We start from the raw sequence: 17,188 nt of genomic DNA, 5'->3' as shown, positions 1-17,188 counted from the left end.
GAGGTCAGAAGAGGCTGTCAGATCCCCTGGGACTGGAGTTACAGACAGTTGTTAGCTGCCATGTGGGTGCTGGGGTTCAAACCTGGGTCTTCTGCAAGAACAGTGTTCTTAACCACTGAGCCATCTCTCCAGCCCCTTAAGAAGCTGTTTTATCTTGTTTACAGCTGAAGATGTCAGGGTGAGGGTGTCCTGGGTGGGCTGCAGCCTCCTCTTGCTCACAGTCCTCAAGGTAACTCCAAACCAATGAAGACCACAGTCTGGTGCCCACAGCCTCCAGCACCCGCAGCCTCTGATGGGAGCTTCAAACCTCAGGCTTGGTCCATGGATATAGAGTATGCTTTGACACCCCATTAACCTGTATTTATATCAAATTAACCTGGACTCCTCATGTATTTCTTTTCAATCTCTTTGTAGCAGGAGGTCTGGTAAATCTGAAGAAGATGTGTTTATTTCATTTGACCCATTTGTCTGACATTGGAGACGGAATGGATTACATAGTCAAGTCCCTGTCAGGAGAAGCCTGTGACCTGCAAGAAATCAAATTAGTCTCCTGCTGTCTGTCGGCAAACTCTGTGAAAACACTAGGTAACCATTGCAACCATCATCTCCATTAGCTGAGACAATACAACAGAGCAAGTGACATGTGCATGCTGATGCACACAACCTCTCAAATGGAAATTTAAATTTGAGAGAAACTGGGAAAGATAATGCATACATTACCTAATCTGTTTTTAACGAGTTTTCTCCATGATCAGAATTAACATTTTTAATGCATAATAAGAGACGATTACAGGGCTGGAGAGATGGCTCAGTGGTTAAGAGCACTGACTGCTCTTGCAGAGGACCCGGGTTCGATTCCTAGCACCCACATGGTGGCTACAAACCATCCTTAACTCCAATTCCAGGGGAATCCGAAGCCCTCTTCTGACCTCCGAGCATTGCAGGACACGGGTGCACTCACATACATGCAGGCAATACACTCATACACATAAAATAAAATAAAATAAAATTTAAAATTAAAAAAAGAGAGGATTACAGAATAGTTGAAAATGTTATTACTTTAAGAGAGGGTGAAAAGTAAGAAAAATTTTAAATGTACCACACTTCTTATCACTGTCTACTTCTTGTAGACAGAGAATGATTTCCTTCATGTTATCAGGCTTCTGATTCATTCTTCTTGCTTTGTTAAGATGGAGTTAATGCACACTAACCTAACAGTTGAATCTTTTGAGGTCCCAAAGGGTATGTATATCAATTATAGAGAAACTTTTGTTTATTTCTGGATAAGCTGCTCAAATCTGAAAAAAAAATTGAGATTTTGGAAAATAAATGATATAACCTTTTAAAATGAGACTATGGGTAGTGGAGAGATGGCTCAGTGGTTAAGAGTGCTTGCTGCTCTTGCAGAGGACTTGAGTTTGGTTCCCCGTACCCACATACTGTGGTTCACAATGACCTGTAACTCCAACTCCAGGGCACCTGATACCCTCCTCTGGTCTTCATGGATAACTGAACTCAAGTGTACATAACCCCACCCACCCACCCCAGAAACACATGAACACACATAATTACAAATAAAAATAAATCTTTAGGGACTGGAGAGATGGCTCAGTGGTCAAGAGCACTGGTTGCCTTGTAGAGGACCTGGGTCTAGTTCCAAGCGATCTGATGTCCTCTTCTTCATAGGCATCGCATGACATGGGAGCACTTACATAAATTCAAGCAAAACACTCATACACATAGGATATAAATAAATAAAAACTTTTTAAAATCTTTAAGAAATCAGAAAGTGCTATGGATCTATAAAGATTATCCTTTGTATATTCCAACCAAAGAATCCAATGATTGGAAAAGGCTAGACCAATACTGGGAACATGAGAACGATGAGCATGCACCTTCATTTCTCTACTTGCTACTAGGGAAAGACAGACTTATAAGAGAAAGTATAAATATTCATGAAAGTTTTACTTAATTTAAAAAAATATTTATTATTTTATGTGTATGAGTGTATTGCAAATCCTCAGAGGTCAGAAGAGGGCTTCGGATTCCCCTGGAATTGCGTTAAGGACGGTTCGTAGCCACCATGTGGGTGCTGGGAATCGAACCCGGGTCCTCTGCAAGAGCAGTCAGTGCGTTTAACCCCTGAGCCATCTCTCCAGCCCGTTTTACTTAATTTTTAAAACAAAAATTAACCTTTAAAAAGACTAAAGTCTGTTTCACTTTTGATATAAAGTACCATTTTAGTACAGAGCACCCCATCTGCCAGAGTGGTACCTGCCTGCCCCACTCCCTGCCTGTCACAGACCAACTGGGCCTATCAGCTGGGAAGCAGCACCCGCCCCACAGCTGTGCAAACAAAACTTCAAGAACAGTCTAGTTTTTCTCAGTTGTCTGAGCTACAAAACTTGTACCTATAAGACAAGGAACAGCTCTAAGGGCTGAAACGGATCTGTTTTTAAACAGTTATGCAAGAAAATATACCCCTTTAAAAATGTCAATAAAGGCTAAACCACAATCTAGTGTCTAGAATTACAAAAATATATTTCATGCTGTTTTGGGCTCTGTGTGTCCTGGAGAACCTAGGACCAGGAAATACCTGCTCATTTGGATATAGCTTGCAAGGTGGACCTATCCCAGTTCTTTTGAGAAATAATTAATCTAATCAAGTCAAATAATGGCTTGTATTTTCATCAGCAAAGAAAACAAGAACTCAGAATTCTAAGGATATTGAAAAATGTTTATATGATTGCCTGAAAATATTTTCATTTTAGATGGCATTTTTTTTACAGCACAGAACCTTCACAATTTAGTCAAGCTGAACATTCTTGATTTATCAGAAAATTATCTGGAAAAGGATGGAAATGAAGCTCTCCACGAACTAAGTAAGAATAACAACTCTGCCCATGAAATACTTTAATATGTGAACTGGGTAGTTAGAAAAACACAGCCTGAACTCTGAGGTCTCTGTACCCATGTGCACCTTACTAGGTTCACCTATCTTAACAAAACTGGTTATCCCTTTCTTATATTTTTTATTTCTTTTTATTTTATGTGTATGTGTGTATTGCCTGCATGTAGGTAAGTGCACCCATGTCATGCAATGCTGGCGGAGGTCAGAAGAGACTGTCGGTTCATTTATTTATTTTTATTTTTTTATTTGGTTATCCCTTTCTTAAACTCCCTTTAAGGAAGACAGGCCCATGTTTTGTTTTGTTTTGTTTTGAACAAATATTTATTTTATTTTATCTTATTTATTATTATAAATAAATACAGGGTCTCCTTGTGTCCCCGGCTAGTATGGAACTCTCTATGTAGACCAGGCTGGCCTCAATCTCACAGAGATTCATCTGCCTCTGTATCTCGACAGTTTGTACATCCTCATTACACCTGAGGCTCCTCCTCTTTGCCAACTACAAGGAAGCTAATGACTGGTGTTGAAGATAAATTGATTAAAGATTTACTGATAAGGCTCCTGTCCATGACTCATAAGATTGGTTTATACAACTATCATATCAACTTTTGATGAGAAATAATCATCAAAGGCCTGAGATACTCTTCTGTGGTCTGGTTGCAGCAAAGACACTATATACAAGCTCCTAGATGATAGAAACATTTGGAGATTTTAATGCTGATAATTTCACTGGAATAATAAGATTCTTAAGGTTTAATAGTGATATGCTCCTGGAAAGGTAGTGCATGCTTTTAATTCCAGCACTCTGTGAGATAAAGGCCAGCCTTGTCTACCTAGTTTGTTGATAGTTGGATTAGCACACAGTTTCATTGTGCTACAATGTTTATGTGTTTGAATATTTTCCACAAAATAACCAAAAACCAAGTAGATTCTCATAAAAGATCAAGTAATCCACAGGGCTATCAAACATAAAGACCATTCTTTTATCCATATCCTTCATCAACTTTGAAATGATGCAGTTCCTGAATTGCTCTGTTTCTTCAAGTTGTCAAGCTGAACATTCTAGAACAGCTAACCACTCTGATGCTGCCTTGGTCCTCGAATGTGCGCACTTGCCTACCCAATCTGTTGAAGCATTTGGAAGGAGGTCCACAGATTGTCAAACTTGGGTTGAAAAACTGGAGACTCACAGATGGCGAGATTCAAAATTTAGGTAAGTACACCCAAACGGAGCCCAGAGAAAGGAGGTTGGTCTTTTGAAAAGTTCTCATATTCGTTTTGTTTTGTGCTTTTATTTTGCCTTCTTTTAAAAAATATTTTATTTATTTTTATTTTATGTGTATGCATGTATTGCCTGCATGTAAATACACCTGTGTCGTGCAATGCCCATGGAGGACAGAAGAGGCTGTCAGATCCTCTGGAACTGGAGTTATGGACAGTTGTTAGCTGCCATAGTGAGACTCTATTTTTAAAAACCAAGTAAGGGACTAGAGAGCTGGCTCAGCAGTTAAGTACACTGGTTGCTTTTGCAAAGGACCCGGGTGCAGTTACCAGCATCCACAAGACCACTAACAGTCTTTGTAACTCCAGTTCCAGGAGATCTGATTCTCTCTCCTGGCTTCCATGGGCACTGCATGACACAGTGTACTTACACAATGTAGGCAAAACACTCATACACATTAAATAAACAAATAAATGAATAAATTTTTTTTTTAGTCTTTTTGAGACAGGGTCTCTGTAGCCCCAGCTGACCTGGAACTCACTATGTAGATCAGGCTGGCCTTAAACTCCCAGAGATCCACCTGTCTCTGTGTCCCAGCTTCTGCTATGTTTTATGAGTTACATGGGTCCATTCTGTTCAGGGTGGGAGGAGACAAAACAGGAATGTGAGTATGAGAGGGTCATTTGCAGGAAGATTTAGGTTAGGGATCTTCTGGGGTACTTCAAATCCATACGGGGACAGCTGTATACATTGCCTACTCCTGGGACTGGTTATTGAGAGCAGAGGGTGTATTAATAAGAACCAAGCTAGGTAATATTTTATCATTTGTCTTTAAATTCCTAGTGTCTTATAGCTTCTCTCTGCAAATAAAAAAAAAAAGAGAAGGTAATTGATTCCTAGAAACTTAGCTGTATTGATATACTATAAAACACAAGTAAAAGAGAGAAAAGCAGTAACTCAATTGTAATTGTTAATTTATTATCAAGCTTTTAAAAATATTTTATTTCTTTATTATTATTATTTTTATGTGTATGAGTGTATTGCCTGGATGTATGTGAGTGCACCTGTGTTGTGCAATGCTGCAGAGATCAGAAGAGGGCTTTGTATTCCCCTGGAACTGGAGTTAAGAACCGTTTGTAGCCACCATATGGGTGCTGGGAATCGAACCCGAGTCCTCTGCAAGAGCAGCCAGTGCTCTTAACCGCTGAGCCATCTCTCCAGCTCCTCAAAGCTTTTTTAAAAAATAAAATTTGTGGCCGGGCATGGTGGCACACACCTTTAATCCCAGCACTTGGGAGGCAGAGGCAGGTGGATCTTTGTGAGTTCGAGGCCAGCCTGGTCTACATAGTGAGTTCCAGGACAGCTGGGGCTACAAAGGAGACCCTGTCTCAAAAAAGACAAAAAATAAATAAATAAATAAATAAATAAATAAATAAATAAATAAAATAAAATTTGTTAGCCAGGCATGGTGGCACATACCTTTAATCCCAGCACTCGGGAAGCAGAGGCAGGCAGATCTTTGGGAGATTGTGGCCAGCCTGGTCTACCTAGTAAGTTCCAGGCCAGCTGGGGGCTACAGGGAGGACCTGTCTCAAAGAAATGAAAAAAAAAGAAAGAAAAAGAAAGAAAGAAGATTGTAAAGACTAAAGCAGGGTCAAAGGTTGGAGATAAAAGAGGTTAAAGCCAGGCGTGGTGATGCACGCCTGTAGTCCCAGCACTTGGGAGGCAGAGGCAGGTAGATGTCTGTGAGTTCAAGGCCAGCCTGATCTACATAGTGAGTTCTAGGACAGCCGGGGCTACAGGGAGACCGTCTCAAAAAAAGAAAAAAAAAAAGAAAAAAAGAGGTTAAGAACACTAGCTTCTTTTACAGAGGATCCAAGTTCAGTTTCCAACACCCACATGGTAGCTAACAACCATCGTAACTCCAGTTCCAGAGGATCCAAAGTCCTCTTCTGGCCTCTGTGAGCATTGCATGTAGGGGTACACTTACATACATGTAGGCACACACTCATACCCATACAATAAAAATAAATAAATAAAAATTTAAAAACAAACAATAAAAAGAAAGGTAGGTAGTAGATGATAGCTAGAGCTATTACTAGCTAGCTAGAGGGCAGACAGATAAAGTGCTGGTGGTAGAAGTCATTACATTTACTCCTTGCTCCTCTGAAGGAAAGGCTTTCCTGCAACTTGGAGGAGGACATTGCCCAGCCAGACATGTCCAACATTTTTACCTTGCAACACAGTGCTGTCATCTACAAAGTTAGCACATGAGAACCATGCAACTGAGTGGAGGAGGAGGAGGAGGAGGAGGAGGAGGAGGAGGAGGCCACACAGCCAAATACATACAAATCTCAAAGTTTTAAGTTAGTTATAATTTTGTGTTGGGCCTCATTCTTAGCTATCCTCAGTCACATGGGGCTCTGTGGCCCAGGTTGAACACGCCCACCTTCATATCCTGCCTGGGATGTCAGGCTAGACCCACACTTCTATTTCATGTTCTCTTCTGGTTGTTTCTGTCACAATCTGTGTCATTTTGCCTCCTGCGGAGGTTCTCCTTCCTCTTCTCCCAGACATAATTTATCCTTGATTTGTATGAGACCCCAGGTCAGTTGCGGGTGGAACAGGATTACTGAATGCTCTGGGGCGGGGGCACTGGATCATAGTTCTGAGTAGTGGATTAAACACTGACCTGTGCCTCTCAAAAGAGATGCTTGACTGTGCCAACTCAGACTCCAACTGCCTGCCTTCAATCCTCCAACAACTGAAGCATCCCTTTCATGCTTCCACCACAGGCTTTCCAAACAGCAGGGACAACAGATTGATTCCTCCTTTATGAACCATGGCGTTTCTTCTTTCTTTATTTTAAATATTTTATTTATTTTTATTTTATGTCTATGAGCATTATGCCTGCATGTAGGTAAGTGCACCCGTGTTGTGCAATGCCCACAGAGGACAGAAGAGGCTGTCTTATCCCCTGGAACTGGAGTTATGGACAGTTGTTAGCTGCCATGTGGGTGCTGGGATTCGAACTGGGTCTTCTGCAAGAACAGTCAGTGTTCTTAACCACTGAACCATCTCTCCAGTCCCTCTTCTCTTTTTCAAGTCTTCCGTTTTTTTGAAACAGAGCCTCACTCTCTAGTCTAGCCTGGCCTCAAACTTGCAGCAATGCTCCTGCCTAGTCCTCCCAAGTGCTGAGATTCCAGGAGTGAGCTACCATGAGCCACCATGCCGAACCAGTGTGTGTTGGCTTCTTTTGCTCAGCATTATGTAGGTCAGATCCATTCATGCTGTAGTTATGGTTTGTGCTCATTGTTAAAATCTGTGTAAAGTGATTTTTCTCATTCTATTGTTGACAGACATTTGAGTCATTTCTAATGAAAAGGGATGACATTGTGCTGGGGCTGGGGCTCAGTGAGAAAATGTTCGCCTAGCGTGTGTGTCAAGCCCAGGGTTCAGTCCCATGTATCAACAAACAAACAAACCCAAAACATGCTAGGACATAGTTGCACAATTCTTCAGGTTACATATTAGTGGAAGGGATGCAGGTAAATGTATAGTCAGCTTTAGTAGCTATGCCAGTTTTCCAATATCCTTGTTTCCAATCTAGGCTTTAAAGATTTGTTTTCTTTATTACATAGTGATAGCCCAGTTTTCACTGTAGTGTTCACCATGAGTTAGAGAATGTATTCATGTTTCTGTCTGCCTACCCACCTGTGCACTCTTTGAGGGCAAGCCTGTGTGCCACTGGGCTTGGTATTAAGTTTATATCCCACAAGTGATGCTCAATAAATATATACTGTATGAACAAACAGAATTATAGCAATTCCACAATTTGCCTTGAGGACAGTGATGGGTTCTTAGAGCCTTGAGCACCGCTAAAGTAAATGCTGCTTTTGTATATATAAAATCATCCTGAAAGTCCAAAATGTGTTTGTATCATTTTGAAACCTGTTTATAACAACCCCAGACCAACTGATTGTTCAAGTTACATTTCTTAGCTCTGGTCCTCAATACCTCACCGGGGTCAGGGCTGACTAAGGGATTCACGTGTCCACTTAGTGATGGTATGCATGATGGAAGATACAATATGCCTTGAGATGGGATAATAAAGTGCAGACCAGAAAGAGGAGATGGATGAGGAACCTAATGAGATAAGGGTTTCAAAAGGAAGCATAAGGAAGAAACAGGCCATGAGGTAGTGTATACAGAGAAACGGGCGAGATGCATTGAAAATATTGTTAATATTTGGGGGCTGGAGAGCTGGCTCAGCAGCTAAGAGTACTGGCTGCTCTAGCAGAGGACCTGAATTCAGTTCCCAGCACCCACAAGGCAGTTAACCATCCGTAACTCCAGCTCCAGGGGATCTAACATCCTCTTCTGTCCTTCGCAGGCACTGCACAACACGGGTGCACTTACATGCATGCAGGCAATATACTTACACACATACAATACAGTGTCTCCAGCCTGAAAAATATTTTTTAAAAAGAAAATATTAATATTTTGATAAATGAATCATTTTTGTTACATTTTCTTTTTATTTTGTGTACATGTTTATGTGTGTGGTACAGCATGTGTGTCCAAGTCAGAGGCTACTTTCAGGAGCCCATTTTCTCCTTCCAATATGTGGGTCCTGAGGATCAAACTCAGGTCATCAGGCTTAGTGGCATGTGCCTTTACCTGTCGAGCCTTCTTGCTGGCCCAAGACTATTTTTTCAGTCTGAGGTTGTAGAGTTTCCGGTCCTTTCTGAAGCCTGACTCTGCCCTTCAAATCTCAGTATTATCATTCATCCTGCTTTTTACACCCCTGGAGTCCAAAGGGAAGATTGTCTTTGAATCTCTTTGCCCTTGCAGTCCATTTCCCCTAACCTCACTAAAAATTCCTACTTCTGTAAAGATTAGGCTATCTGGGCCACTTTCTGTGCACTTTTATTGCAATGAACTATCTTTTCTTGTTCACTGAAAGGTTTGGCAAGTTCTTTCAAATTTCCTGACCTTTAGACGGAGGAAGTAGGACCAAAGCAAATTGAAGGTCAGACTAATCTACATAGTGAGCTCCAGGCCAGCCAAGGCTACACAATAAGACCCTATCTAAAATAACAAACAGCAACTATAAGCATGATTCCTGTAGTGTGATAACATCCTTCTCCAGAGAAGCTTCCCAGCCAAGGTACTGGTTCTTCCTCTTGAATGACCTTGGCTTCCACTCCTCATCATCTGCCCACTTTATTATTTATTTATATTTATTATCTATCGATTGTTTATTTATTTATTTAGAGACAGGGGCTCACTATGTAGCTCTAGCTGGGCTAGAACTCACAGAGATCCACCTGCCTCTACCTCCCAAGTGCCACATCCATCCAGATTAGATAACTCACTTAACCCACCTACGCTGTTCTTTCTCCCAGACATCAAATTCAGCTGCCCCCCTTCCAACAGTAATCTCCTGCGTTTCCTCCCTGCTTGCCCAATTGCTCCTATTAGTGCTTTCCTTTACTTCACTGGAACTTCCACTACTTTCTAACTTTTATCTTGGCCCCTTTGTTGACCACCCTTCCCTGACTTTAGATTCCATCCTTTATGCTTGCAAGTACTCTCATCCCAGCAGCTGAAACTGTCATGGTCCACAGTATCCCCAGACAGTTTAGGCAATGCAGTTAAAGAATGTATGTGTTAGGTGCAGTAGTCAAATGCAGTGTAACAGATTCTCCAATTAAGGAAAGATCACCTCATGAGATGCAAGGAGAAAATGAGATATGGGAAGTGAGGCATGAGATAAAATACAGTGGATGGGGTGAACTGACCTGGTAAAACTCCAAGCCTGAATGCCCTTAATTTTACCCTGTCGCACCTATATTCTGGCTCCAGGGGAAAGAAATCATACCATTTTCTCAGTGTGTTACAAGTTCACACTGGCAACAAAAATGTTTAGAATTCAGTGGTAAAAAATTACATACCAAAACTCTTGGCATACAGAAAAAGCAGAGACTAAAGGAAATTTTCATGGTTATTATTTTTATTTTATGTGTATGAGTGTATTGCCTGCATGTATGTAAGTGCACCTGTGTCATGCAGTCCTAGGAGGTCAGAAGATGGCATCAAAGTCCCCTGGAAGTTATGGAGGGTTGTTAGCCACCATGTGGATTCTGGAATCGAACCCAGGTCCTCTGCAAAAGCAGCCAGTGTTCTTAATGGCTGAGCCATCTCTCCAGCCCCCATTTATGTGTTTTAAAAAGGAAGAAATGGTGGATAAGTTACTTAAATTTTTAATTAAAAAACCAGAGAAGAACAGAATAAACCTCAAGATAACATCACAGCATGAATGAAACAGAAAGCAAAAATTCAATAGAGCAGATGAGCAGTTTAGTTGACTCTTTAAAATGAGTAACAAGGAGCTGGAAAGTTGGCTCAGCAGTTAAGAGCACTGACTGCTCTTGCGGAGGACCTGGGTTCAATTCCCAGCACCCACGTCCTTAACTCCAGTTCCAGGGGAATCTGATGCTCTCTTCTGACCTCTGCATCATTGCACAACATGGGTGCACTCACATACATGCAGGCAATACACTCATACACATAAAATAAAAATAATAAATAAATTTAAAAAAATGAGTAACAAATCAAGGTTAAGCAAAACTAAGAAAAAAAGGCATACATTCATTCTTGGAAATGGAGACATTCTGGTGGTCCATTGCCTATGTCTACTTCATTGCGCTAAAGGGAACCCAAACCCTTGGTGAAGCATCATTTCTGAATGTATCTGTGAGGCGCTTCTGCCAGAGATTAGTTTCGGAACCAGTAAACTGGAGAACAACATAAAGGAACTGGAAACTCTCAAACCAGAGTTACTATGGGTCAGGAAGGAGGCAGAGACATACAACAGGGAACTAGCCCTTCCTTCCTTCCTTCCTTCCTTTCCTTCCTTTCCTTCCTCCCTTCCTTCCTTCCTTCCTTCCTTCCTTCCTTCCTCCCTCCCCCCTTCCTTCCTCCTCTCCCTTTCTTCCTCTTCCCCCCCTCCTTCCTTTCCTCCCTCCCTCCTTTCCTCCCTCCCTCCTTTCCTCCCTCCTGCTTCTCCTGATCCTGCCTCAGCCTCTCAAGTGCTGGGATTTTGGATTACAGGAACACACTGTCTCCCCAACACTGGGATTACAGGCCAGCCTGATCTATACATTGAGTTCCAGGCCAGCTGGGCCTACTGGGAGGCTCTGCCTCAAAAAGATGAAAAAATTAAAATAAAAAAAGCAAACAAACAAAAAACCCCATGGGTTCTGGAAGATCGAACTCAGGTCCTCATGCTTGAGAGGGAAGTACTTTGCCAAATGAGCCCTCTCCCCAGCCTCCAGTCTCCATTTCAGGGACAATTTCTCTGCCCAGATGTTACTTGCTCCTACTTTTCCAGAGCTTGGTCCTTGACTCTTTGCTCATTTTCCTCCACAATTGCATTTCATCATAAAGCTTGAATTGCTTTTTTTCCTTTGCTGATGACTCTCCAAATCTTGTTTTTAACTCATCAGCAATTTTGTACTATCAGCAAAAAGCCATGCTGGCTCAGGGGTCTATTTCACCTTTTAAAAAAGATTTATGTATTTTAAAAATAATTAAACATTTTTTAATTTGTTGTTATGTATACGAATGTTTTATCTGTATGTAATTGCACCATGTCATATAATGCCTGTTGAGGCCAGAGAGGGCGTCAGATACCAAGGAACTGGAGTTACAGATGGTTGTTAGCTGCCATGTTGGTACTGAGAACCAAACCCTGGTCCACCGCAAGAGCAACCAGCACTCTTAACTGCTAAGCCATATCTCCAGCCCCTCTGTTTTTAAAATCTTTGTGTATGTGTGTGTGCTTGAGTGAGTACCACATGCGTGCAGGAACCCTCAGAGGCCAGAAGAAGACAGTAGATCCCTTGGAACTGGAGTTACAGCAGTTGTAAACCACCATGTGGGTGTCTGGAACGAAACCTGTGTTCTTTACAAAAATAGGAAATGCCATCTCTGCAGCCCTGTAGTTCACTTGTTTTAACAACACCTTGTACTAATAAAATCTTTCCACTTAAATGTTTGGGCTGAATTCTAATATTATTCAGTCTGTATTCAAAAAGACAGATATCAGGGCTGGAGAGATGTCTCAGCAGTTAAGAGAACTGGCTGCTCTTGCAGAGGACCCAGGTTTGGTTCTTAGCACCCACATGGCAGCTGACTCCAGTTCCAGGGGATCCAGCTCTCTCTTCTGGCCTCCACAGGCATTGCACATACTGTACACACAGGTGCACTTACATGCAGGGGAAAACACTCATATCCATACTTTTTCTTTACTTTATTTATTTATTTATTTATTTATTTATTTATTTATTTATTTATTTATTATGTGCATGTGTGTGGGTGTGCCTGTACCATGATGCACATGTGGAGTCAGTTCTCTCCTTCCATCATGTGGGTGCTGGGGATTAAATTCAGTTTGGCAGGTTTGGCAGCAAGAACTTTTACCTAATGAGCCATCTCCCTGGCCTTCTTTCTTTTAATAGTCTCTTATTTCTGTTGATGGAAGTAGCAACCTTTTTTGGTCTCTAAAAAATATCTGATTTTTTGACATTTTTTTTTCCTGTTTCGTATGTTGTCTCATGCAATAGTTTGAATGTGTCCCCTAAAAAAAATGTTGAAAACAAGACCCCATACAATGGTGCTGGGTAGTGGGGTTCACAGAAGGTGTTCAGATCATCCTCATGAATGGAGTAATACAGATTCTAAGGGCTTCAGGCTGTGAGCTTGAGCCCTCACTTGGGTTCTCCCATCCTTTCTTTGTTCTCTGCTATGTGGAGACGCAGCAATAAGGCCATTGCTAGATGTTAGTCCCTCAGTCTCGACCATGGGTCAATACATTTTTTATTCATTGTAACTTATCCAGTCTGTGGTATTCTATTACAGCAGGAGCAAACCGTAAGCTGTCTTCTTTGTTGGAGTCTGCCCTCAGGCAGTTGGTAATCTCTTGCTGTTCTCTTTACATTTTAGAGTGAGGGGCAGGCTGATAGGAATCTCTTCCTGAAAAGGGAGGAGATGACTTTTGCTTGGTTAGCTTCACTGTAGGGGGACAGGCAAATCAAATGACTTTGCTTCTTGGAGGCCATTCAATGACCCTTAGAATCCCATTGCCAGTGTTCTGGGAACAAAGTGGAGCTGGAATGTCTACTGCTTCTGTGTGTTTGCTCTCAGGCCCCCTTGACCCTTCTCTCTCTCAGCACCCCACCCGTCATCTAATTACTTTATTACTGTATATCTGCATGCTCTGCTGTAAGCCCAACGAGACAGGGACCATGCATAGTCTGTGGTACATAGTAGACACTCAGAAATGTTTGCTGAGTGGAAAAAAATGGTAATATAGTGTTTTATTTGGAGGCTTATTTTGGTTCCCAGTTCCAGGTCACAGTCTAGCACAGTGTTAGAGGGGCTTGAGGGAGCTGGTCACATCCCAGCCAAAATCAGGAACAGAGAACAATAAATGCATGTCTGCTGCGTACTTTTCTCTCTCCAGTCAGGGAATGGTGCCACACACAGTGGGCAGCTCTTCCCTCTTCATTAATGTAATCAAGATAAGCTCCTATAAGAATGCCCAGAGGTCCATCCTCCTAGGTGAGTCTAGATTTGGCCAGACTTACAGTTAACGCCAACTATGGGTTAAGCAATCTGGCACTGGCTAGGTGAACGACAGGGCAATATTAGAATTTTCTTTAGGAAAGAGGAACCCTCAGACGTCTGCCCAAAGCATATGAGATTTTACCATTTGCACCCTCCTCAGCCCACACATGGCACATAGCTCCAAACGCCATGATTCATACACATAAAATAAGAAAATTTAAAACCTCATACACATTAAATAAATAAATAAATAAATAATAAATAAATAAATAAATAAAAAGATTGGTCATTCTTGTCTGAGCAGCCTGTGTTGCTGACAGTACATACCCTTGGGCACTTTGGTATATGTGAGGACCACCTGGTGTGGAGGTCTGTGAATTGGGACAGGTGTCATTGTGTGGCTTGTGTAGTTTGCTAAGGGCAACTACTATATATATATATATCTCCCAGTGCTCACTCCAGAGTGTCTTAGTCAGTGGCAGCTAATACTTTCATCACATTACTAAGTTTAGCTCAGAAAGTTTCTTGGGTTCTTCATTACAGACGTGTGAAGTAAAGGGACCCTATACCTGGCCATAGTCAAGAGAGTATTAGCAGAATTGGGCAACTCAAGTGAGGGAATGGTTTACAGGATTCTGCCTTCATCTCTTAACTGTGTGTGCTCCCTCCCACTGATACCATCTCTGGGCCCTCTTTTCTCTGCTTTAATCTCTTCGAAAAGGGAGACAGGCTACTAGTTTATTTTATGTGTATGAGTGTTTTGCTGCATGTATGTATGCCTGCAGAGGTCAGAAGAGGGCATCGTCCTCTGGAATTGGAGCTATGGATGCTTGCTGGCTGCCATGTGGGTGCCATGTGGGCAGGTCTTCTGCAAGAGCAGCCGGTGCTCTTAGCTGCTGAGCCATCTCTCCAGCCCCAAGAATGACCAATCTTATCACTGTGGCAAACAGCTTTTCTTATCTGTTTGCTAAACTTTGCTATGGCACTGACTTTGGTTTCTGAGACAGGATCTTGTTTTGAAATTCCAGCCAGCCTGCCTCCACCTCCCCGAGAACTGTGATCACAGGCTTGTAGTCCTGCACCTGGTCTTCGTTTTTGTTTTGTCTGTGGGCAGTGGTAGTCTTCTGTACTAAGATTACGGGAGGGGATTTTTAAAACCTCTTTTCCAGGGAAGACCTCTTCTTATTTAGAATCCAAAGTGAACCTTGAACCCTCATTCCATAAGGTTTTAATAATCCAATAGCATGCATCTCGAAAACAATCCACGTTTAATATATAACAAACACCATGCTCAATGCAGGTTAAGATTGAGTGTCCTGACTGGAGCCTGTAATTCCAGCATTCTGGGAGACTGCGACAGGTGAATTGAGAATTTTAAGGCTAGTCTGGACTTCTCAGACAGACCTTGTCTTTAAAAACAACAAAAACAAAAGACAAACCCAAAGGAGCTCTTTTTTTTTTTTTTAAATTTATTTTTGAGACATGGTTTTGCTAGGTAACTCAGACTGTCCTGGAACTCTTGATCTTTCTGCCTCTGCCTCCCAAGTGCTGCGATTACAGATCTCTATCACCATGCACTGGTAATGTAGGAGTACAGAAAGAGCACTGAAGAAGCCTGCTGCCGTTTTGTGAATCAGCAGGACAGAGCATTGCCCTTAGCATTGTAGGAGGCACCTAGGGTGCCTGCTTTTTTTAAGGGACTGAGGACCTTCCTTAAGAGGCTAGGGAGCCGTAAAAACAAATTCCTTTAGATTATGAAGTCTACAGCTAGGGCTATCCTGTGCCCAAAGATACAATGGTCATGTTTGTGTCCGCAAACATGAAAGGATTAATATTGCCTGCTTGACTCCAGTTTTTTTTGTTTTTTTTTTTTTGTTTGTTTTTTTTTTTTTTTTTTTTTTGTTTGTTTTTTTTTTTGTCTTTTTTGAGATAGCTGTAGCCCCAGCTGACCTGGAACCCATTATGTAGACCAGGCTGGCCTGGAACTCATAGAGATCCCAAGTGCTAGGATTAAAGGCATGTGCTACCACACCTGACCATTGACTCGTTTTTAAAACAAGTCCTTAATATTTATTAATATCTCTCACATCTCAGTTTTTTAAGCAAGTTTCCATTCCTGGGAAGAATTAGGAAGAGGGAAAATGCATAACTCGCTTCCATTTGTGTACTACACGCCTATCATTTATTATTGATGCCCTTAGGAAACATGTAATTCATAAATATAATGGGCCACAGTCACAGCCTGTCTGTAAGGAATTCTGCTTTCTTCCTGTGGCACAGCATGGTCTAAACATGGTCATTTCAAAATGTTAACATCATATATGTGTGCATATGTGTGTGTATAGTATACCCCATTTCTTTTTTTAAAATGGGCTTTCTTTCCATTAACATACTTATTTCTTTACCCAGGTGCATTTTTTGAAAAGAGCCCGCTGAGAAACTTCCAGCAGTTGGATTTAGCTGGAAATTGTGTGAGCAGTGATGGATGGCTTGCCTTCATGGGTGTATTTGAGAATCTTAAGCAACTGGTATTTTTTGACTTTAGTACTGAAGAATTCTTACCGGAGGCGGCACTGGTCAGAAAACTTGGTCATGTGTTATCCAAGCTAACATTTTTGCAAGAAGCTAGGCTTATTGGATGGAAATTCGATGACTATGATATCAGCGTTATTAAAGGACCCTTTAAACTAATAATTGTGTAAAGGCACCTTAAGCCACTGACTGCTTTAGGGACAGCTTTATCTCAACCTGATGATTTAAAAGCTTACAGAAGGAAGCCAAAGATGAAGAAACAGAAGAGTTTGAGAACCAGAGCCACAATTTTGTGTCTCATCTCTCCGACTAGGACTATTCGGATGACCTCTGGCTATTGTTCATGTCTGCGCCACCCTGGTCTCAAGAATACTGGGTCACCACTATGCGGGCAAGCTATAGTGACACCTCCTTCCCACAGTCTTCAAGGAATTGAGGGGAGTCAGTTACCCCTCCCACCCAATCAGTCGACCTTAGCTGCGTGTGGGGGAGGGGCTAAGGATAGACAAGCTGAGAATGCCAGGAGGCCCCTCTCTCACCATTTTCTGAGGCTTTCAGAAAGTCACAGGATCTATATTTGTGGACTTTCCAGTGCAGCCGTAAATGGGGGGCACCCACTCCTCTGTAAATAAACCCCTACTCTATGCTCTGTTAAAAAAAAAAAAAAAAAGCAAGAAAGAAAACGATAGATGAGGGGGATCTGAGTAAACCACAAGTGGATGGACTTACACTGGGGAATGTCTGGGGTCACTGACTTGATATTGGACCTCAATACCCAGGATAGAGTATATGAGTTCCAGTGGAGGGGCTATGGGAGGGTGCTGGTGGGGACGGGGCTATAAAGATGATTCAGAATGTTTGAGATATTCTGTATGAAATACAACAAAACT

The 17,188-nt window shown here is 41.8% G+C and overlaps 1 protein-coding gene across 1 annotated transcript in view; it reads left to right on the top strand.

Annotated features, from left to right (window-relative positions):
* Positions 1–16,761, top strand: part of Nlrc4 (NLR family CARD domain containing 4) — a 33,070-nt gene extending 16,309 nt beyond the window's left edge. Inside the window, exons 6-9 of the mRNA XM_008849053.2 lie at positions 415–585; positions 2,790–2,882; positions 3,957–4,124; positions 16,176–16,761. Of these exons, the coding sequence (XP_008847275.2) occupies positions 415–585; positions 2,790–2,882; positions 3,957–4,124; positions 16,176–16,468 (725 nt within the window). The 3' untranslated portion in view covers positions 16,469–16,761. The remainder of the gene's footprint in view (positions 1–414; positions 586–2,789; positions 2,883–3,956; positions 4,125–16,175) is intronic.
* The last annotated feature ends 427 nt before the right edge of the window (positions 16,762–17,188 follow it).

This window comes from Nannospalax galili, unplaced genomic scaffold (genome assembly GCF_000622305.1).
Source record: "Nannospalax galili isolate Female #2095 unplaced genomic scaffold, S.galili_v1.0 scaffold344, whole genome shotgun sequence".
Lineage (NCBI taxonomy): Eukaryota > Metazoa > Chordata > Mammalia > Rodentia > Spalacidae > Nannospalax > Nannospalax galili.
Note: the sequence above shows the minus strand (reverse complement) of the source record. Positions and strands in the feature narration are given on the sequence as shown.